This window comes from Diadema antillarum, unplaced genomic scaffold, assembly GCF_040938485.1.
Source record: "Diadema antillarum isolate AM-2024a unplaced genomic scaffold, OU_Dant_1.0 seq00000615_RagTag, whole genome shotgun sequence".
Classification (NCBI taxonomy): Eukaryota; Metazoa; Echinodermata; class Echinoidea; order Diadematoida; family Diadematidae; genus Diadema; species Diadema antillarum.
The window spans coordinates 320,192-343,606 of NW_027271539.1; the positions used below are offsets into that span (position 1 = coordinate 320,192).

The window sequence follows — 23,415 nt, forward strand, 5'->3', positions numbered from 1 at the left end:
TCATTGTAGCACACAGCCACGTTTCTTGCGAAAGCCCGTCCCTTCGCCCGTCTGCTCTTCCTCCTCGTCATCGTCCCCGCGCTTCACGCTGCGCAGTGCGTTATTGCGCACCTGCAGGAGGTCACTGCGCAGACTCGGACGCCGTGCGTTCGGCGATATCACTCCGCACGCGTCGCTGATGCGCTTCCGTAGCATTATCCTTGGGTTAGTCTTAGGTGAAAGATCTGGCGGCGCGTTAGGATCGCCACCTAGTTTCCTATGTAAGGATGGCGTCATCTCGCTCGGAAGTCGGGCATGCTCGAAAAGAGCATGAAACAAACAGTCGATGTTGACGCTGTCCTTCGCGCTGACCTCCAGACACGAACATCGCTTGGCGGAAGACACTGCCCTACGCGCGTCGTCGAAGTCGATCTCACGGAAGTCGTCGCGGTCGATCTTATTTCCGGCGAGAACCATTGGTGTCGATTTGATACCCTTGGCTCTTTTGGTGTCGATGATATGCTGACGTAGTCGTAGCACCTCTTGAAAAGTTTCTTTGTTGTCGATAGAATACACTAACATGAAGGCGTCTCCTATATAAAAATGATACAACAAAACAAATGCCATATGTCAAATTGGAGTGACAAAAATAATAGGGAAGACCGGGTCTAGAGCATTTTATATTTCCTCGTACTGTAATGAGATGCTACATTATCATATCCGGAGAAAAATAGGCTCAATTTCGCACCTTCACATGTTGCAACTTTGCACTTTTCAGACCAGAAAGGTGCAAACTTGCACCCTCGAAGGTGCTCGCACTGTGACGCTGGTCTGAAAGGTGCAAAGTTGCACCCGTAAAGGTGCTCCCAGTGTGACACTGGTAAAGGTGCAAAGTTGAACCTTTTTCTTTTTGTTCTTAGAGTGTATTACACAGTAAAACAAGAATGAATATGACGTACAACCACATTAACAACATTGTTTATGAATTAAATGAGATAAATTAAGTTTACTCTTCACTTCAATGCAAGGTTACTTCTCATCGAAGTAAATCAAATTAAGTACCGAACAGCGTTACCAAATAGGTAAATCATGCAGCATCACGCTTTTTCACGTAGCTAAATAAGCCACAAGTCACTTATCTCACTGATTAGAGAAGAGTGTAGTTTTTAACACCTGAATTTGCTTGATTAGTAATGATGTCTGCACAATATGCATATGCTTAAAGTACGAAAAATGGCATTATTTTATAAATCAGACTTTCTGTAAGTAACGAAACATAACTAAACTGACAATTTATTGAGGCAAGGTGTTTCAGTATAACAACGTGACCCGTACGTATTTCAATAACTTTAACAGGTGTGCTCAATAAACACTTAAACATCAGACTATGTTACTCCCATCAAAAGACACCCAAGACACACTTCTCTCACCCACATACCCATCACTGGAGATGAATGGTTTTGATGATATAAAAGAATTATAAAATAAAAATATCTAAGATTTTACTCAGAAAGATGAAAACCCTTTTATTGACTAACTTCTCCGTAGAGTATTAAAGCATGATTAAACTTCTCATTAGTGGGATGTTATTAATCCAGATTATTCGTAAGAATTTAAACTTGTCTGAAACAAAGAACTCTATAATGTAATATTGTGCATTTCAGATGTTGAGGTGCTGACGTAGCGGGCGTTTTGTTCAATTGGGTGTTACCGCGTCAACGTGTATGCGCGAAACCAGGATATTCTTTTTTTTTTTTTTGGTGTTGAACGAATAACTGACAATAAGATAAGTAACAGTAAGAAAATAACAGAACAACTAAAGCAGTTATGGAAAATGGGCAAATAATGATCAACCTCAAGTTTTATATTATTGAAAGCTATGTCTGGTTTATGATAATTATTTCTGTAACTATAGCAACCAAACATTGCAAAATAAGTTGTATAAAGATTGTGACTTCAGCCAGGATGTTAGTATGTGACTCCACAGACAATGTTGTTAAACGGATGCAAACAATCATTTCATTGGTAATGTGTCGATAGACAGATGTAGGTGCAATGATTTGAATGAATTTATTTTGGTGGAAAGAAGCAGCTGGGCGACACAGAATTAAAAGGTAAAATCATCCATCAGTATTTTGTGTACTTGTGTACAACCGTAAAACTGTGAAAAAGTCATGTCAATCGCTGTATACTCCCCCAAGCGAGAAAAGATAATTGCGCAACAGGAATGTGATTAGAGTAGCTATAATGGTATGTTGTCGTTGCATTTAGAATTAATTTTGCCATATTTTTGTCCCCTAACGTGCACTGATTTATCCGTTTCCATGAGTCTCAAAGAGTCGCTCAAAGTGCTTGAAGAGACCGTGAAGAGTTGTTTTAAAAAAGTACTTGTCCCTCTCTCATTTTTGAGCGTCCGGAGGGGCAATACTTTGAATGAAGGCAGAATAAAGAATAAAACCTGTTTGAGGCTAGGAATGGCACCTCAGGTGCCGTAGAGACAAGAAATGTTATTCATGATGCAGCAGAGGCGGTTGGGTGATAAATACCACAGTTTAATCCTACATTGACTCAAACATTGAGTTTCAAAGATAGTTGGAAACATAATTATGGAAGCTTTTGATCTCTTGCAGCCAGATAAAAAAGAAATGTCCACATGTGAACTGTAAGAATTGACGAAAACAATTTGGTGGTTATGCGTTATTTCAATTAACAAAACACGCGAGTTCTCAAACGAATGTTTTTCTGGAAATTCCTTCATCGAATTCACAGGGAACTAATGATTTCGGAAGTAACAGGTTATCAGGAGATAGAAAAAAAAGGGGGGGGGGCTACCACCATTATTTCAATATGAGGCACCTGTCTTGACGACTCGAATCGATGTTCAGCACCTGGATTTGCTAGTCTTTCATTTCAATCTAGAGATAAATCGATTATTTTTTTTTCTTTTGCTGCAGTATACTTAAACAGTTCATTGACTCGTGCGTCGCATCTTTGGTATTTTTTTCTTTGCAACACCACTATTCCTTGACACTTAAAAAGAATTGAGTATAAATGTTCTAGGCATTTTTTCCTGCTTCTGACTCTCAAACTCCACATAGAACGTGGACATTGTGATAAGAGTTTACTTTAGTGCCTGCTTTTCAGACCATAAAAATGAGGACTACTTTACTCTGTTGACCCATCTCTAAACAAAAATATCTAATAATTACCAAAAGACCGTGTCAAGCTTTTTGCAGTATGAACGGGTCTCCGATTTCGCGACTGACATTATTTCAGTTTCTTTCTTCTCTAAGATGGAATGTACTATACAGTCAGGACATCTAGGGCAGAAAGAACCAAAAAAGCTGCTTTATTTTCCGCGCTCAAATCCCTCGGTCATGTAAGGGAGATGCACTTACTATTGGTGTCGGCAAGACCAGGTGAAGATCTCATAATACGGACAAAACACCAGAACTCTTCTTAATCAGACAGCGCAGCGAGAAAAGCCATTTTGCTCGGCAAAGTTCAATCAGCGAGGGGCAGTTGGAAAAACAAAATCATGTTTGCTGTTGCTCCGCCTCGCTAAAGTTAGGAGTGCGCTGTTCCTCCAACTTTGCTCCCGCTACATCCACCCGCCTCCTGTTGCCCTGGGATACGAGAACTATTGATCCCATCGTTCTGGACTATGCAAGTGGCTGGCACGTCACAAATGGGCGCAAATGAGGTTAATCGAATCAGGTTTTGTGTCATTCACTGACGAGGGAATCGAGACACCAAAAAGTCACGTGGTCAAGAAATGAAACTATTGTGATACTATAGTGTCAGTAATCCCGTGTGGGATAATGACCCATCGCTCGTATGTAGATGATACTATACTGTGATGTGGGTTATGGCTGAAAACAATCTCACTTGGCTGACTGATTGTAGAAATGAACTTGATTGCTTAATGCTGTCGGAACGTTGTGACACCTCCCCCCCCCCCCATTCAATTTGATATCATATCTACAGATGGCGCCATAAGATAAGCAGGATAAAGAACAAAAGGAGAATATTGCGTCGGTGCCAAACAAGGGGGTAGTGTTGCTTTGAATCACGCAGTTCGAAGAGAAGAAACAAACAAACCTCTAGAGGTCATCGTAGGTGAAAGTTGCTCTAAGCATTTTGCACAACTGGGTGCTAATAGACACTGTTTTGTTGTTGTGCATGTGTTTTGTTGAACGTGAGGACATTGCTCGTACACAAACGAAATAACTCTCTCATGTTCATGATGTACATCGAGATACTCCTTGTATTAGATCATTCACTTTCAAATCGTTAAATTACTATTCATGGTGAGTTAGAATGTTGAAGCCCGAATTGTTGTGATGCAAATGATTACTCTGATATCAATCTGTCACGAGAAGTGATGATACCGCAGGCAATGTTTGTGACAAGAGTGACCAACAACAGAACAAGGGTGGTTTTGATAAGAGATAATATGATTATAATCATCATCACAATCATCTCCGTAGAGATGCTGGTGATATGCTGGATGCGCATATTCATGAACAGGAAGAGAACTGTCATATTCAAATACAGATTAGATCTCACACCCTTATGGCGTTATACCTATGGATTTCACAGTTGTCATATATTTTGGCCGACATGTTCGGCAAAAATAACAAAATAAACAAGCGATGCTAGACACGGTGGCATTATATGAGAACTTCGCTTTGACTTTTTGACAGATATTGTCTACAGACTGTTGCACCTGTGATAAACATGCTCCCACCTCGATCATAAACATGAAAAACCCCTGTGGATATTGTTATCAGTGATAATACGAGCTCGAGGAATGAACGACCTACAAAAAGCACCTCTAGGGGTATCAGCAATTTCGTATCAAACATAGGGCGGATCTTTGGCGTCCAGTAATGTGCCGTCTACAAATACATTATTCATACTGCATGCACAAATTCATGATAATGTACTCCCCGTGGTTTAATTACACATGGTGATATTATAGATTGCGTAATATATTTTTGATTCTTTTCTAGGGATTGTTCTGGGAATGCGTGCTTATTGACTTATATTAAATTTATTATTTACTGCCACATCACGCGTTGTTATTGATTTGTGTGTGTGTTTGTGTGTGTATGTGTGTGTGTGTGCGTGTGTGTGTGCGTTATGTGTGTGTAGTGTGTCTATGTGTGTGTCTGCGTCTGTGCGTGTGCGTGTGTGTGCGTGTGTGTGTGTGTGTGTGTGTGTGTGTGTATTCCACTGCAACATCTTCCACCGAATTGGTAATTATGTTTTGTACATCGTAGATTACTCAAATGCCCTAAAGAAATAAAAACATGCCTTTTGTTTTTTATAGTTTGAAGTGAAAACACGGAGCAGATAATTCGAGTTTGTGATGTAATCTTATTTATGCTCACTATCGGCGAATTTTCCTTCAGACTGTTACAAAATTGCATATATACGCTCACATCGGCAGTAGATGTTAAAACATTTTTTTTTATACCCCCGCCAAACGAAGTTTGAAGGGGGTATATAGGAATCAGCGGACGGTCGGGCGGTCGGGCGGTCGGGCGGTCGGGCGGTCGGGCGGTCGGGCGGTCGGTCCGTTGCAAATCTTGCGTCGCGAACTACTTCCTCAGTTTTCAACCGATTCCCATAAAACTTGGCACAGATGTGTGCCTTGGGTTGTAGATGTGCAAGACGTATTTTTTGACAGTACCCAAAAGTACGTTGCCATGGTAACGGCATATTATGGGCAAAAATGGGTACAAATCTTGCGTCGCGAACTCCTCCCACAGTTTTTGATCAATTTTTATGAAATTAGGTACAGATGTTCATCTGAATATGTTAATGTGCAAGGCACATATTTCCGCAGTGGCAAAAAGTGCGTTGCCATGGTAACGGCATGTTATTGGTAAAATATAGGGCAAAATGCTTCATGGCAAAACTGCTTCATCAGTGTTCTTCCAATTCTCATGGAATTCATATTGAATGTTTGTCTTAGGATATAGGTCAGCATGACACATTTCTTGACAGTGACAAAAAGTATGTTGCTATGGTAACAGCTCACATATTATGAGCCAAAATGATGGAAAATTATGTGTTGCAAACTACTTCCTCAGTTTTTGCCCAATTTCCATGAAACTTGGTACAGATGTGTGCCTTTGGTTGTAGATGTGCAAGATGCATTTTTCGACAGTACCCGAAAGTACGTTGCCATGGTAACGGCATATTAATGGCAGAAGATCAAGGAAAGATCTTGCGGATTTAACTACTTCCTCAGTTTTTTGACCAAAGCTTATGAAATGTTGTTTTGACCAAAGCTTATGAAATGTTGTTTGGCGGAGGTATAACCAGTCGCTGTAGCGACATTTCTAGTTTGTCAATGCTAGCAGGAGCACCACCTATATCATTACGTTCTGTTACTCTGAAAAGAACCCAGGGACATCTGAAATATATCGCTATTGCACCCATGAAGTAGTAAGCTTATCAACATCTGACACCCAGATGACTTGCTATATGAATTTCTTCATTATCCTACATTCATATCAAGTATCCTTTTATCATCTGATCGTAATTTTCACTATCGTGGAATGATGGTAATTTGCAGTGTCGTTGTATATTTCTAACATTTCAATAGGATATAGTCCATCATCCGTACCATTGCTGAAGTATCATAATGGAGCTCGTAATAACATGAACAAGAATAACACGAAAATCTTGAACTGCAACTACAACAACAACAAACTATTCTGATATAGGAACAAAAAAGATCTATTCTTCCTTACAAATAAGGAAAATAGGAACGAACGCATTCACCGTGAGAGATGTAGTCACATGTCAAATATTGTAATTGATACTTACTTTTCAGTACATGTTTTGCACTCGTGTTTGAAATTTGATAATAACACATACATACTTCTTCGAGGTTCTTCAACCATCGGATGTCATTACATATGACACAAAGAAAAATTACCCGTTAATTCAATTTTGTTGTTTTATTCTCCAGTGCTTCAAGTGGATAAGCTCCGAGCAGGACATTTTGAAGAATTCACTTACGGGGCAATTAGCGTTTGAGTCCTTTTTTTTGTTTGTTTGTTTGTTTGTTTGTTTGTTTGTTTGTTTGTTTGTTGGGTTTTTTTTTTGAGAGAGAGAGAGAGAGAGAGAGAGAGAGAGAGAGACCACAGCCAATCCCTATATGTGCGAACCCTTTAGGTGAGGCAAAACTCCCTTAAAACCCTTTACATTGCTTTAGGTGGGATGACATTCCCTTTAAACCCTTTGGATAGGATGATACTCCCTTTAAACCCTCTTCATAATGTTATATCTAACACAGTCGTTGCATTATTTCAACGCGCTTCGCGTTGCCTTATAATATGCGTCAGTCCCTCGTAGCGATGTACGTAATCGTATTTCACTGCCAGTTATGGGAGCGAAAATCCATTTATTTGCCTTTCCATATTGCAATGTGATTAGAGATAGTGCAATATCGCTCATGAAGAATTCAGATTACCCACTAATCATTTTTAACGTACATTTCGCAGGGACAGCCTTGTTACGGACAGCGTTGCTATTCATCACACAGCTTTAAAAGGACACTCTGTCGTGCTTTCCCTTCGTGGCATAAGTCCTCATAACACTTGCATAAGTCTGCATAATATGGTCGTTCAGGGTTCTAAAGAGTCAACGCAACGTAAATATGTTTCGTAATCTAGGAATCTGTCAGAGTTTAAGATTTTTATTTGTATTAGTGATCAAGGAACTCTTCAGAAGAATGTTGACTGTAATAATCCCATTGAGGAGGGACACCTGGGGGGAGAAATTTACTTAGCTGCCACCTGCCTTATACGACCACTAAAGAACAAGTCCCCCTAGAGAAAAGCCACGTTAAAACCCTGTATACTGTGGCCACCTGTCCACAACGGCCACTTTTTTTCTCACTTGGGTGGCCGCTATAGACATACATGCACGAAATAATCATGCAGTATGTGTATCAACATGTACAGTCAAACCTGCCCGAGTGGCCACCTGCCCTATACGACCACACACAAAAAACCCAAGAAAAACCATGTTAGAGACCCCGCTCTACCTGTCTATAACGGCAACTTTTTTCGTCTCCTGTGGACGTCCGCAATATATACATGCAGGTTTACTGTATTAAGGTGGGAAAAGGATAGAGAGAGAGAAAAAAAAAGAGAGGGGAGAGAGAAAAAAGAAGAGTAAAAGAAAACTGGGGTATGCGCTATTATTAGCATTCATCTCTGAAATGTCTCATGCCAGTCGAAGCATGACATTTCAGGTTACGCACTGCGGCATGCCGGTGCTCGTATGAACCACATGTGATTTGACAAGCAAAGAGGAGCGTTGAACCAGCCTTGCGCTGCCTGCAACTGTTCAAACTGAGCGTGCCGTTTTCAGCGCCGGATTTACGGTCACCCGAGACGACAGATATCGGTTTGTTCTGGCCCTATCGACACCGGTGCCATTTACACAAAACACACGTGTGAAAACAAAACAAAACAAAACAAATAAAGAGAAGTGTGCACGCCGTCTACCAACGTCTGAGGCAAGCTATGAAGACGTTAGTCTTGTCTTGCTAACCTACTCTATAGCTTCAATTCTACAACTAGCCGATAGCTGTGTTTCAGTTCGAACAATACGGTATACCCAGAGTTTTTTAACTTAAGGTTACAGCTCAAGCTAAACAATGCTGTTTCAAAGGGGCATTTTCACTGTTCTTTTTTTATTAATCCTTTTGGCTAACAGTTGAAGCTATCCAAAGGTCCGGGTTCAAAGGCAATGAACTTCTCGCCCAGGGTCGAGGGTCCAAGCTGCCAACCGGGTCGAATCGGAAGCTTGCTATTTGACCGAAGACAGTGTTCTTTCAGGGGTGCCTATTAGATATCAATTATAACATGTAATAGTATTTATCATTGTGATTTTATCCGTGGCAAAGCGCTACATTGCGCATGAGCGTTCCCTTTCTTCAGTATAATTCGAAGCAGCCGCTGAAAACCAATTATTTTGCTTTAGATTGCGGACTGGTTTGCAACCTAATTATCTAAACATGCAATGCCCCTTTCATGGACTGCTATTCTCTCTAATATTTATCATTATTTTTCTCTTTTTTGGGGAGGGGGGGGGGGGAGTACAGGAGTGCCTGATGGTATTCTCATCGACACCACACTTTATCAACTGAACAAACATAGCACATTGTCATAAACAGGGGATCAGTATTCGTCACACGTTATAGCATTAAAATTAGGTGCATAGGTGAGTATGGGTGCATCAGCTGAAATGATTTCATTCGCGATCAGAATAGCAAGTCCAAATTCAGGAAAAATCGATGAGAAAAGTAAACCACACATAGATAGTCTATTTGATTCCAATTCATCCTGTCCCCACCATAATAAGAAAGTTACGAGTTTTCAGAGTCGCTCGTATGTGGCTTACCCTCGAAGTAAAAATATCGCGCTATATATAGCATGGTATGAAGACAAATTTTCTGCCTTCTTTTGCAAAAGGGTCTGATATGTAATGTGGAGGTATACTGTTCATTGGATTCCACTTAGCCGGAAGATTGGCATAATTTTCGTCAATTCATCAATGATCCGAAAGAGTTCGCAGACAGGAATTCGCGTATAGAGCTTGGCTGACAAGTATCATGTCCATGCTGCCTTTACGACTGGCTAGGTAAGGTTCACACAAAGGAAGGATTGGCTTATTCACTCGAATATTCTCTAGACTTCTTGTGTTCCGGAAGAGCGTCCCTATAAGTATCTGATCGCAGAATTTTTGTTTGTGTAAATCACAATTTATGCCACTTTTGAAATCGTGATTTTAAAAACGTGGAATCGTCGTGGTGATCTTATCACATCTTATCGGATTTTGAGGTCAGCTGTGGCAATTGCATTGATCGTAGAGAATTTTTCAACCGTCATGACTTTATGCCTTTATGAAGATATTCGTCGAAAACATTTCTTTTTTAGCGTCGGAGAAGAATATAGAATACAGTAGCGAGTTCGACATGTTCAGTTTCAGAGATCAAGCGCATGAGAAGAAAAGATGATGTTGTTGTGTCGTGCGTCATAGGTTTTTCATGTGTAGTGTATTTGTGGTGTACGTTTGGGAGGTTGACCCGGAAGCAGAGGGAAATTGTGGGGGGGGGGGCTGGAGTTTACGGCGAGGTCACTCTTAACTTCGAGTTCGTTGTTTTTTGTGTCCACACGGTGCTTAACTACGAGTGGGGACCCCCCGCGGCTCGTGGTTAGAGCGCTAACCATAAGATTTCTCGTGGCTCGAAACATCGAGCAAACCTCGAGGTTTGCTAACTACGAGTGCGTCTTCACGGTCCCTAACTACAAGCCCTAACCTCGAAGTTTCCTAACTTCGAGGTTAAGGGCTCCCGTCTGAACGTAACTTAAGACTTGCCTACGATCAATGCGATTGCCTTGACTGACCTCAAGGTCTGAAGAGATCACCATGACTACACAACGATTAAGACCATGATTTCAACAATGACGCAAATTATGATTGACACAAACAAAAATTCCACGATCAGCTACTAACGGCCAATCGCACGACAGCGGGAACCCAGAAAAGGAAAGAAAATACATAAAACCGTTCTTCGATGAGCATGACTGAACAAAAACACATTAATTCTCTAACCACTTTATACATGCTTTCTCGACGAGTGTAAACACACCTGCATGGTCTGATTATTATTTCAAAATAAGTCTGTGAGATTATCGTCAGTTAGAAGCACCCCTCCTCGATCAAAGACGCTTTGCCAAATTTTGCTATCTATCTGGTGTGGGGTATATTCTCTCGAGTGCACGTCGCAAGTTTGACACCCACGAATCATACAGCCCACGAGTCATACAGCCCACGAGTCATACAGCCCATGGGTTCGACACTAAGCAACCAAGGCCTCACGAGACCACCACATTTAGTCCCGTGTTGTAATGTCGAACTCGAGGGTTGTTTTTAGTTTAATAGTGTCGAACTCATGGGCTGCATGACTTGTGGGATGTGTGACTCGTGGACCTTTTTTCTATGTCAAACTCGTGGATTGTATGACTCGTGCATGTCGGTCTTGTGGGATGACTCCGTTCTCTCACCCAACTCACGAATTGATACGTCCCTTTTATATGCTTCACGGGATTATGAAGTCGTATAACTAGCAAAAGAATAGTGCTCGGCAAGTATCTAACAGCCTGTGAAAAATGGCGAAACATGATGCACGATCATGATCTTTATGAAAATGTGGTTCTATAAAGAAAGAGTATACAAACTGTCTCCCCTCTCATAACATCAAGCTAAAACTGTAATCGACATGGGCGATTACAACAACGTGGATTATATTGAACTATATTATACAAATGCCAAATTAGTACATGCATCAATGTTATCACATTCTTTCGACCTCATCTCTTCAGACCCTCACACGCGTAAAAGGTGTCTGTGTATCTCAAATTCATTTCCTCTCTTTAAACGACAGATGGAAGTATAGATGTAGATTTATAGGGTCATCAAAGGACGTTGCATGTGGGCAGAATCTTACTGATGGAGCGATCCCCTCAGAATTGAAATGATTAACTACAGACTCGTGGTTGATTGACAGAAAATGTTATGAAGTAGTCTACAGAGACCAATTTGTTCGAAGACGATTGAATGACAATGAAGGCAACATTGATACCTTTCATCTTGTATTTAGACCAAAAAAAAAATGTTGCAATGAAACGAATGCGATGTTTTCCTGTTGTTCAGTGTAAAATGGGTGGGTTGTTGCTGCCGAAACTCACAGTACCACGGTCAATGCTGTTTGCCTAACAACAAAGATGACAAATCACCATTATCAAAAAAAAAAAAAATACATACATTCATACATTTTCCCATTAAAAGTTTGTCTGTGCATGCAGATGATGATGACTATGGTAAACGAACTTCTTGACCCAAGAGCAAAAATTACTTGAACGTAAACAAAAAAAAAAAAAAAAACACTACAGCTGACATTTTAGCTTCATGGTGTCTGTTTCAGTGGGGAATAGTAAAAACCCGTGTGCACCTTGGTACAACACTTGATACTAGGGGCCGTCTTTGCACGAACGTGACAATGCTTTTTGTCTGACAGTATCTTGACTGCGTGTGCTGGTTGCAATCGCCGGGAGAGGAAAGGTAGAATGTGTTAATAAATAAGGATTTTCCCTGTAACACAAAATCAGTAGAACGAAGATGTTTACAGGCAGTATTTTTCATTCTGGTCGATTTATCTGAATCCCTACTCGGAAAGTTTAATCCGCACAACATCTTCATCCTTAGGCAAGCTGCTGTAATGAAAAATGCATCGATATATTCAACAAGGCGTTTGAAAGTCGTAAAGCTCACCAATAAAGGGTAAGCTGGTTTTACACTATGGACTTTTTCACAGTAGTTGGGATGAAGTAGTGTCGGCGGAATATATCGACGACGAGTTTTTAGTCTTCATCACTTCATTTCATCAAATCATTTAATAAGACACTAAAATGATTATGAACCTTGTTTATTATCATAAACCTTGATTGTTATGTGACACTGGCAGGTATATATGAAAGAGGATATAGATATTTAAGTCTACTGCATACGTAATATTGAATTGAGCCATAAACATAATTTTCCACGACACCACATATTCATGAAAATATTATCATATCAGTATTTAGGGATATACTTACAATATCTGCCATTGGAAATATAAAAGATAGAAAAAATTGATTCGGCCGAAATTGGCCATGAAATATACTGAGTTCGGCCTGACGACTACCTGCTGAAATGGCTGCAATTATGAAGCACTGAGTCACGACTTATTTTCCCCCTTTTCTGAGTGAGATAAACATATAAAAACAATCTACACACTCACACATTTTTGGTGGCACGATCGGACTAACGCTAATGTCGAGCCCCATATATTAATATTTAATAAAAAAATGTAACTTTCCACGTATTGTGACACAAGAGATGAAACATTACGATATTAATTTTTTTCCTGGTAGTTCCCACAATTTCTCTCTCATTATTTGTCCCGAGTGTAGATGACTCTCAAAACAGCTATCAGTGAATATTCATAACTTGTTAGATTGTTTGTCATTAATATTTCATAGTCAATTATAACTCACATCTAGGCACCATTCTCGACACTGTCGCACCTGCTAAGATGTGATCAGTCCACAAGTCCGTGGTATAATCATGAGATCATCCTTGCTAAGCGTAGCTGTCGAAAAGCTGAATGGAAATGGCGTACCAAAGGCAAACTGGAGATAGATCGGCAGCTGTACTTCCATCAGAGACAGATTGTTCATTCCCTTGTTCGCAAGGCTAAGCGTAACTACTATGTTTGTCTCATTGAAGACTGCGGATCAGATTCGAAGCTTCTATTCAGTGTGGCTAATCGTCTCCTGAATCGTAAGAAGTCATCACCCCTTCCAGCCCATGTGAATGCTCAATCCTTGGCAGTTGGCACAGCTCTTCATCCAGTTCTTCAAGTCAAAGATTAGTAACATAATTTTCATGTAGATGTCACCCCTCAACCACCCTTGCATACCAGTGAATCCTTGTTATCATTTGAATCTACCACTCCAGCTGAGATTGAGAAACTTCTTCGCAACATATCATCGAAATCCTGCGAGTTAGATCCTATTCCTACCATCTTAGTGAAAGAGTGTACCATGTGCAGTTTTTGCACCTATAATAGCCAACATTGTTAATTTGAGTCTTAAACAGGCATCAGTCCCAGTCTCATTGAAGTTAGCATACATTCACCCTTTGTCTAAGAAGCCATCCCTTGATCCTGAGGCTCTGCAGAATTACCGGCCTGTATCGAACTTTCCATTTTTGTCGAAATTCTTGAGCGTGTTGTCTTTTCACGATTATCAGACTATCTGCTGGAGAATAATCTCTTAGATAACCGTCAGTCAGCATATCGGCCGCATCATAGTGTTGAGACCTTACAAATTAACTTAGCCAATGATATTATGAGAGATATGGATGAGGGAAAGATTACTGTTCTGGTACTGCTTGATTTATCATCAGCATTAATTTTGATACTGTTAATCATACGAGTCTGGTGAATACTTTGAAGTCATTAGGTGATGATGGTAAAGCTCTTGAGTGGTTCAAGTCATACTTATCTGACAGGCTTCAGGTTGTTTGTGTTAATAATGCAAAATCTGATCCTGCTCCATTAGACTGTGGTGTCCCACAAGGCTCTGTTGGGGGCCAACCCTTTTCTAGATTTATCTGACTGGTTTGAAAGAGATTTTACATTGTCACTCTTTTAACTATCATTGTTATGCTGATGATATCCCGATATATACATCATTTCTACCTACCCAAACCAATGTCGTTGACATCATTCAGAAACTTGAGGCTTGTATCCATGATGTCAAAAAGTGGATGAGCTCTCATTCATTGAAGTTAAATCAGGAAAAGTCAGAGTTGTTATTTATTGGCTCCAAAGTTCTGCTTGACAAGGTCAGTCTTCCTTCTTTAACGGTTGACAATGATGTGGTTATTGCTCCATCTAAATCGTGTAGAAATCTCAGTGGAGTATTATTTGATTCTACAATGTCTATGTCTGTTCAGATCTCTGCTGTCTATAAATCCGTGAGGTATCAGTTACGCAATTTGGGCATTATTCGCAAGTATTTAACTCGTTCAGCCACAGAAAAAATAGTTCATGCTCTTATATCGTCCCGACTTGACTTTGGTAATGCACTCCTATTTCAGCTACCACAATCTCAACTTTCACGGTTACAAAAATTGCAAAATTCAGCAGCTCGTGTTGTTACCCTTACCAGAAGAAATACTCACATTACCCCTGTTTTGTCCTCATTGCATTGGTTACCCGTTGAATCTCGCATTGTATTTAAATTATTATTGTTTGTTTTTCATTGCATACACGGATCTGCCCCAGAGTATAATATTAATTTGCTGACATTTTATAATCCTCCCAGATGTTTAAGGTCATCCGATTGTAGATTGCTTGTTGTTCCAAAAACGAAGAAATCATGGGGGGATCGGTCATTTGCACATGCTGGACCTTACTTGTGGAATCAGTTGCCTCAAGCTATCCGTTACATTTCGAATGTTGACTCCTTTAAAGCTGCCTTCAAGACTCATTTGTACGTAACCGTTTTCAAGTAGAATTGTATGTTATGATTTTTTTCCATCGTCATCATTGTGGCATTCATTTTCATGTGCATGTTTGCGTAATACTCACTTTTTCTACTGCGCCTTGAGCACATTAGTTATGTGGAATTGGCGCATTATAAGTACCCTGTATTATTATTATTATTGTTATTATTATTATCATTATTATTATTATTATTATTATTATTATTATTATTATTGTTATTATTATTATTATTATCATTATTATTATTATTATTATTATTATTATTATTATTATTATTAGTTGTAAGACAAATACGAGTGTGTGGACAAAATGCACGTTATATGGACGCTTGACATACCACGCAAACTTTGCAGTTCTGTACAGACACACAGAGTATCCGCGTCAAACACGTAATTGTAAGAACGAAAAACAAACAAACAAACAAACAAAAAACCAATACTCTGAAACATTAGTATAAAGAAGAAGGAAATATTGTCAGAAGCTTAAAATGAGAGGGGCAAGATTAAGATCAGAGTTTGACTGTTTGTGTCATTTCCATCTGACAAGATGGCTGGATAGCCCATATTCAGCTGCACTAGCTGGTCTTCCATGGGGTCCAGTTGGATATTAAGCGGGACCACTTCACCCGGTTAAATGAAGCGGGATCTTTTACGTGCATGAGTTGTGACTCTCTCACACACGGGACCTCCATTTTATGTCCTATCCGAGGTACAGAGTGTTCTACCTCTTACTAGAGGGAACGGTATGATTACGCACAACATTGCTCAGTGGGACCCGGGTATCGAACCTGGGTCCTTTGGATCATGAGGCAGACTCAGTATAACTCAGTAGTTATGAGTAAAACTCAGTCATGATGACCACAGAGAAAATGAAGATGCAATAAGAGAAGAGAAGATGAACACAGCAGAGACGAGCAACAGAAAGAAAAAGAGAGAACAAAAAAAAATATGCTAGAAGAAAGGAAGAGAGAGTGAGAAAGGAAGGGAGAGGGGAGGGAGATTTGGGGACTAGTTATCGCATTTGCAAGCTAAACCTATCGGCAGGACCATTGCCCTCTTTAGCCGGAACTCCCCGCGGTTTGAACTAACAATCACCACGAAGGGCCCTCGGAAACTAATTGCAGCCTCATGTCTCTCTGCCATCATGCAGCGGAGGAACCGTATCTGCCCACATATCTCCGCACCGGTCTCGAGAGAACTATTCTCGGACGAATCTCGTTTCCCGAAATATTACATTACGCCCTTAATCCCTCACATCGGGACTAAGCGAGGAAGCAGAAGAAGAGAAACAGTGCCTCCATATATCCTCCTGATCAGACTTGCAGATTTGGGTCCATGAAATTCATATGCTTCCTTTCTTACTATTTTTGTTTTCAGGGGATATATATCTCGTTGAAAGAAATACGATCGAAAGAGAAGGAAGTATAACAGCTTATGGACAAATTCAAATCATTGTTCAAAATTCACTTATTCAATCAGTCGTAATATTTTTATTTTCCTTTGCGTCATACATACCACAATGTTCGTAACTACATTCTGTACTTCAATTAAAGTTCTTTGTTCTGTATGCGTTTAGAAACGTATTAAGCGCACTATCAATGTAACTTATCATAATTACCATTAACATAATTGATAGGCACACGTATCGCATTCACTACAACTTTGATTGGGAAGTAAGAGAGAAAAATGTTGGAAAAATTGTTATTTTATTTCATGTAGCTACAAAATAAAAGATAAGCTCTTCGTGATAATGTAACGCATACTACATTTCTTGTTGCTGTTTTCAGATGTATATCACGTTGAAAGAAAGAGCTGCAAGGGTGTATACTGTAATATACAAATATAATCAGTGACAATGAAACGCATGTTTTATCATGAAACAAACAAGGAGTGGAACTAACCAGTGCATTGAATACATTAAATATACACAAGTGTACACACACACACACACACACACACACACACACACACATATATATATACATATATATATATATATATATATATATATATATATATATATATATATATATAATACATACATCTTTCCGAGTATTATGGCACGAAGAGATATGGCATACAATATTCATATTTTTTACTGGTACCTTCCATAACTTCTTGCTCGTGATTTAGAGCCTGCAGGCAAGCAGACACAATCATCATGGAGCTATAAATCTAATCACTGGAAAAGGCCTCCACAGGACGCGTGGGCCAGGATCAATGATGATGATTTTGCAGCAAATCAATCATCCCACTTCCGGCGGATTTCTGCCAGCATCTCCAGCCATCCCCAGCGGTACACAGAGTGCACATCGTCCGCTCGCGGGCAAGCAGATAATTTGGCTCTGATTCCGAGACACGCACACACAGCTATCTTCTACTCCTCAAACCACTGACAATAATAGTGCGTTATTCAGCCATCCGTCCGTTATCGCACAGCGATGCATCAGTGGCATTAGTTAGTTAAACAGCCACCAGTGATATCTTGATAAAGCAGACTTTTTGACAGGGAATTTCTATTTCAATATTTTGAACTCATGCTCTGAAGTCTGTTTACCTTTCAGTTTGTTTTATTTCTCTATTTGTATGAATGAAATCATAACGACAGGGTACCCATCGAGATATAAATAAGAGTACTTATTAAGGAGTACTGAAATTAAGTAGGTATAATTACATATATACACGAAGATACATTTTATAGTATCTTAAGGTACGGGTGGAGGAGACCGTAATCAATTTCAGAGAATTGTTATTGTTTTTTGTTTTGTTTTTGTTTTCTTTTCTTTTCTTTTCTTTTCTTTTTTACTTGTTAGATTCCTCCGTAAACACATGATATTTGGAAATGGGGATGGTATTCGAATTACTCTTTGAACAATTTTATTCCAAAATACTATCTCAGTAATTTCTGATATAATAAAAATGAATACTGCAATTCCTTTGACAAAGTTCCACATTGTTTCTCAATTTTTTCTTTTTTCTCACATGAACAAAAGACTTATATATAAGCGTGTTAAGCTGGCATATCACAATAAAAATCATTATTTACCAATGACATATAGATGCACGAATAATTCCCATTATTTTCTGAGTAGTGTTTTTTCTACTTTCCTCTCCAAGCAATTGAAATGTTAATAAGATATCAATGTTATCATACTGACCAACCAACCAACAAACAAACATGAGAAAGCCATTGTACTTCAGGGCATACACGAAAAATTTCATGCTATTTGCATTTTGTCATTGAACACATCGACTGAACATCCACAAATAAAATGCTTTCCCTTGTATTGATAGTGACGTAGCAATACCATATCATACAAGTGACGAAAGTGAAGAAAAACATATTGTCGTAAACAGATTTCAGAAAGCCTGAAAATATACCAGGAGATGACAGATACGCAGTAAAGAATATGGGACATCAGAAGAAACCCTCGTACACAACGAATTTTTGCCCCAGTCACACAGTGCTTTGCGATGGGTTACGTCCGCCGCGGATAGATACAAATGAGTGAACGCAGCGGGACGCAGGGTGGACGCAGGCATCCGCAGGGACGTATGTAGACGTATCTGTCCGTAACTCATCCGTAAAGAAACGTACAATGACGGCGCCAAGCCTGCGAAATTTTGAAATGTTCAAAATTTCGCAGAGGGATTCTACGGATGCAGACTTACGCAAGTAACCGCAACCAAACGTAATTTTCCGTAACTGAACGTAACTATCCGTAGCCTGGACGCAGACCATCCGCAAGAAATTTTACCTCCCGTCCGTTTGCGTTCTTTTACGTCCATCGGAAGTATCCGAAAGTAACCGCAAGTTAACGTATCTCAACACTTTTGTCCGCTTACGGATATTTGAGGACAGTATACGGATGCTGCGGACGATTACGTCCTTCGACGTTTTCCGGTTTCCACTGGCATGGGAACACAGAGACTCGTGGGAAGCCACATAACTCGTGTTGCCAAGCTGCAGCGCATTTACCTGAAGGAATGCTACAACACAGTCGGAGCAGTGGAGAGGCAGAACCGCATGGTCAAATTATGACATTTCTCCCACAAAATGGTCATTTTAGGTGGCACCCATATACTCATGACATCGGTTGACCCTTTGTGCTAAACTTTTTTTCTTGCACTCTTTGAATGTATATTGTTTACGAAAAGGCAATATTTTGGGTAGGGGATGGGTTGAAAGCATTTCATTCACTTTTCTGGCCGGGAAAGGTGTGTGACAGCGATAGAAAATTCTCTGTCAATGATATGTCAAAATTCTGTATATCAATGATATGTCAAATTCTTCAAACATCCTCTCTTTCTTATTGTTTGCGGATGATAATACTGTGGTTTATCTGATTCTGATTCTGATCGATTATTGATACTTTAAACGGTGAATTAACGAAGTTACTCCATTGGATAGGAGCGAACAAACTGTCAATAAATTTGTAAAAAAACATGAAGAAAATAATGCATGCTGTTCAGTAATTCGCCGGAAAATTTACCGAGAAATATTATTATTACAGAAAAAAGCTCTTCGTATCATTTTTCACGAATCGTGGAGAAGTCATACTAATAATTTACTTCACGAAAATAATATTTTGCAAATTTTTGACCTTAATCGTTTGCATTTAGGACAATTCATGTACAAACTCATTAACCATTCTCTCCCCCTTGTGATTGATTCCATGTTCTTAAAGAATGAAACTGTTCATGCATATCCAACCCGTCAATCCCATGAATATCATTTGCCTTTGACTAGGACGGTTTTTACAAAATCTTTATTCTCATTTTCTAGACCAAAATTCTAGAATTCTCTTGACAATAATATAAAAGAAGCTTTAAGTTTTAATACATTTTCTTTAAAGTTAAAGAATTATTTAAAGACACGGTATGCAGAAAAATAATTCATTATTTTTTTTCACTTTTGATTTTCAAAATCGTTGTTGCGTCGGTAACCTCACTACTCTTTGTTTATCAGCGAGCTCGTGCTTCTGTGCCTCCAGTGCCCTGGTTATGACCCACCATTTCCCTCTCCTCCGCCCTTTCCACCTCGGACCTCCTACCTTCCTTACTATCTTTCTATCCTCTCATCAATCTTTCCTTATAAGAGAGCCGCTTTGTGTTTTTTAATGTGCGTTGGTATGTGTGCATATATGTGTGTATTACTCTGTCTTTTTTTTTACTACCGTTTAGGGAAATTGTTGTTGTTGTTGTTGTTTTTTGCAATATTTTTTTTGTATGAGGGGACTGCATTCTACAAGCCCTGCTTTTTAGCAGTCCCCTCCATTTCCAGCAATATTGTTTATGCATTCACAACAGTGACGTAACAGTTATTTGTATCTCTGTTGATAATTTACCTGTATCTCTTTTACGATGTTATTCTGTTCATCGCATTGTGGTACTGATTTCCTGACACCTGTGTATTCGAGTGTTTCATTGTATTTCTAATTATTTGTTAGTTGGAAGTGACATAAATCAACTTGAAAACTGAGAACGAATTTTTCTGTATAGTCTTTCCCATTTTACGCTCCATGGAATCGTATTACATTTTTTGTATATTGTACTTGGGTGTGGGAGGGGTGTTTGAAGTCTTGATGTCTTTTTTTCTCTGGAAATTTAATAAGCATTGTTTTATTATAAAAATCTCCTTAACATAACCCAATAAGTCAAGAATATCGCAGCACAACGACAACGTAACCACAGTTTGTCTATTCCATGACTGTGAGTAATAATTTTCTTACTCTAATGTTTAACTTATCGATCTATAATTAAATTTGTGGTATAATTATGTTATGTATTCTTTACATTTATGAAGTTTATTCATATTTGAGTTGCACAAATAAAATTCAAACCTCAAATTCAAAATTTCATAAATCTTTTATCACTGTAAAGCAAATTAAACGATTACGATTTTTTTTTTCACAACTTGTACGTAATTCAATTTCAGTTTTCCCCAGTCATGCCAGTGTAGAATGTAAGACAGTCCAATATGTGATAACATTGCCGTCATAATACACTGACTTAGCAGGGATCGTCACAGAAAACAATACTGTCCATAATTATTTATAACAATTTGTAACTGTCTGTAACTATCCAAAAATATCCGCAACTCTCCGCAAGTGTTCAGAACTGTTATGTGCCAATTCGTAGGAATATCCGCAAATGGCCGCAACTATTCGCATCTGGTCGTATTTGTCCGTATCGCCCGCATTTTTCCCGGTATATTTTGAATAAATTTTCTAGTGACGGCAAATGATTCGCGGGATTCCGCAAAAAAATGACTTTTTTTGGACGTAACGCCGGACGCAGAGGATTATGTGACTGGGGCTCTTGCACACAGAAAACTTCCTGGAAGCGACGCCTCACAGAAAGATAAAATGAAGGATAATGGTTGACTGATCGGTGCCTTCAGAGTCTCTGCGTACTCGATAGCCCTTAAATTCGTCATCAGTCATGTCAATAGCAACTGATGTCTTCCAACAAAAATTGCAGAACCCCGCCCTGCGTAGCCACAATTAGTCTGTGTATAGAGCATAGTCCAAGAGCATTAGGTCAAAATAGGCCTTAACCTGGACATTTTTGGTAACAAGCTGATTTTTTCAGGATAGGTCCAGGAATATGTCTAGAATAACATACTAAAAGTCCTCATAAATCCTCCTTGAGCGTTTTCCGCAATCCAAGATGGCGTCCAAAATGGCCGCCTCTTCTGTTTTTCTCATAACTTTGCAAGTAGGTTTCCCCAAAACACACTTTAAATGTCTACACATATGTTTTGAAGTATGAGGAACTCATTAGAATACATCTTAAGAGATGTTGAAGTACGCAAGTACCAATAAGACCGCTTGAGTTCTTCCAAAAGTCCAAAATGGCGTCCAAAATGGCCGCCATTTCATGTTTTTCTCATATATTTGCAAGTAGGTTTCCCCAAAACACACTTTAAATGTCTAAACATATGTTTTGACGTATGAGGAACTCATTAGAATACATCTTAAGAGATGTTGAAGCATGCAAGTACCAATAAGACCGCTTGAGTTCTTCCAAAAATCCAAAATGGCGTCCAAAATGGCCGCCATTTCCTGTTTTTTCATATAACTTTGCAAGTAGGTTTCCCCAAAACACACTTTAAATGTCTAAATATATGTTTTGAAGTATAAGAAACTCGATAGAATACATTTTAAGAGATGTTGAAGCACGCAAGTACCAATAAAACTGCTTAAGCTCTTCTAAAAATCCAAAATGGTGTCCAAAGTGGCCGTCATTAACAATTTTATCTCAAAATTGTTTAAATATATATCATTTATTAATAACCCGTGATATTTCATCCTGAAAATATTCAACAAACATTTCAACTAAAAATGTGGTTGCTGTCCATACAGTATTCAAATCACTTTGAATGTTAAAGTCTTGAAGTGTGCTCTTAATCGCTTATGACATTACGAGGGGAACACTTTATCATCAGTTTGATGCTAAACAGACAGGGCGACATATGGTCCATTTTCGTCACCTTTCGTCACCTTTCGTCACCTTTGGATTTTGGGACGAGTTCAAGTGGTTCTATTGGTATAGATATGGTTGTTTCAAATTTGCGAATAAGAATTTATCTAGATTCCTTGACTCCCATAACATTTATAAAGACATTTTAGTGTGCGTAATTGGGTTACTTAGTTGAAGGATTATGAGAAAACAACAACAGGGAAAGGGGCATTTCGGGCGCCATTTTGAATTTCAGGATGACCTCAAGTGGTTTTATTGGTAAATGCGTGTTTTAAAAAAATATCCAATAAGTATATGATTCATTTCGTTGAGTCGCAAAACATATATTAAGACATTTAAAGTGCGTGTTGAAGTACGTTGGTGTAAAAACAGAAACGGCAGCAATTTCAGACGCCATTTTGGATTTCTGGAAGAGCTTAAGCAGTTTTATTCGTTTTTGTGTGTTTCAAAATCTTCCGATATGTATTGTATTGAGTTCCTTATGCTTCAAAACATATATGTTTAGACATTTAAAATGTGTTATAGGTAAACCTACTTGCAAAGTTATGAGAAAAGAGGAAATGGCGGCCATTTTGGACGCCATTTTGGATTTTTGGAAGAGCTCAAGCGGTCTTATTGGTACTTGCGTGCTTCAACATCTCTTAACATGTATTCTAATGAGTTCCTCATACTTCAAAACATATGTTTAGACATTTAAAATGTGTTATATGGAAACCTACTTGCAAAGTTATGAGAAAAACAGGAAATGGCGGCCATTTTGGATGCCATTTTGGATTTTTTGGAAGAGCTCAAGCGGTCGTA

General features: G+C 39.1%; 1 protein-coding gene across 1 annotated transcript in view; it reads right to left on the reverse strand.

The window, feature by feature from the left end:
• LOC139735957 (GTP-binding protein Rhes-like) overlaps positions 1-23,415 on the reverse strand; it is a 58,617-nt gene continuing 35,202 nt past the window's right edge. Inside the window, exon 2 of the mRNA XM_071646711.1 lies at positions 1-572. Coding sequence (XP_071502812.1) covers positions 1-572 — 572 coding nt within the window. The remainder of the gene's footprint in view (positions 573-23,415) is intronic.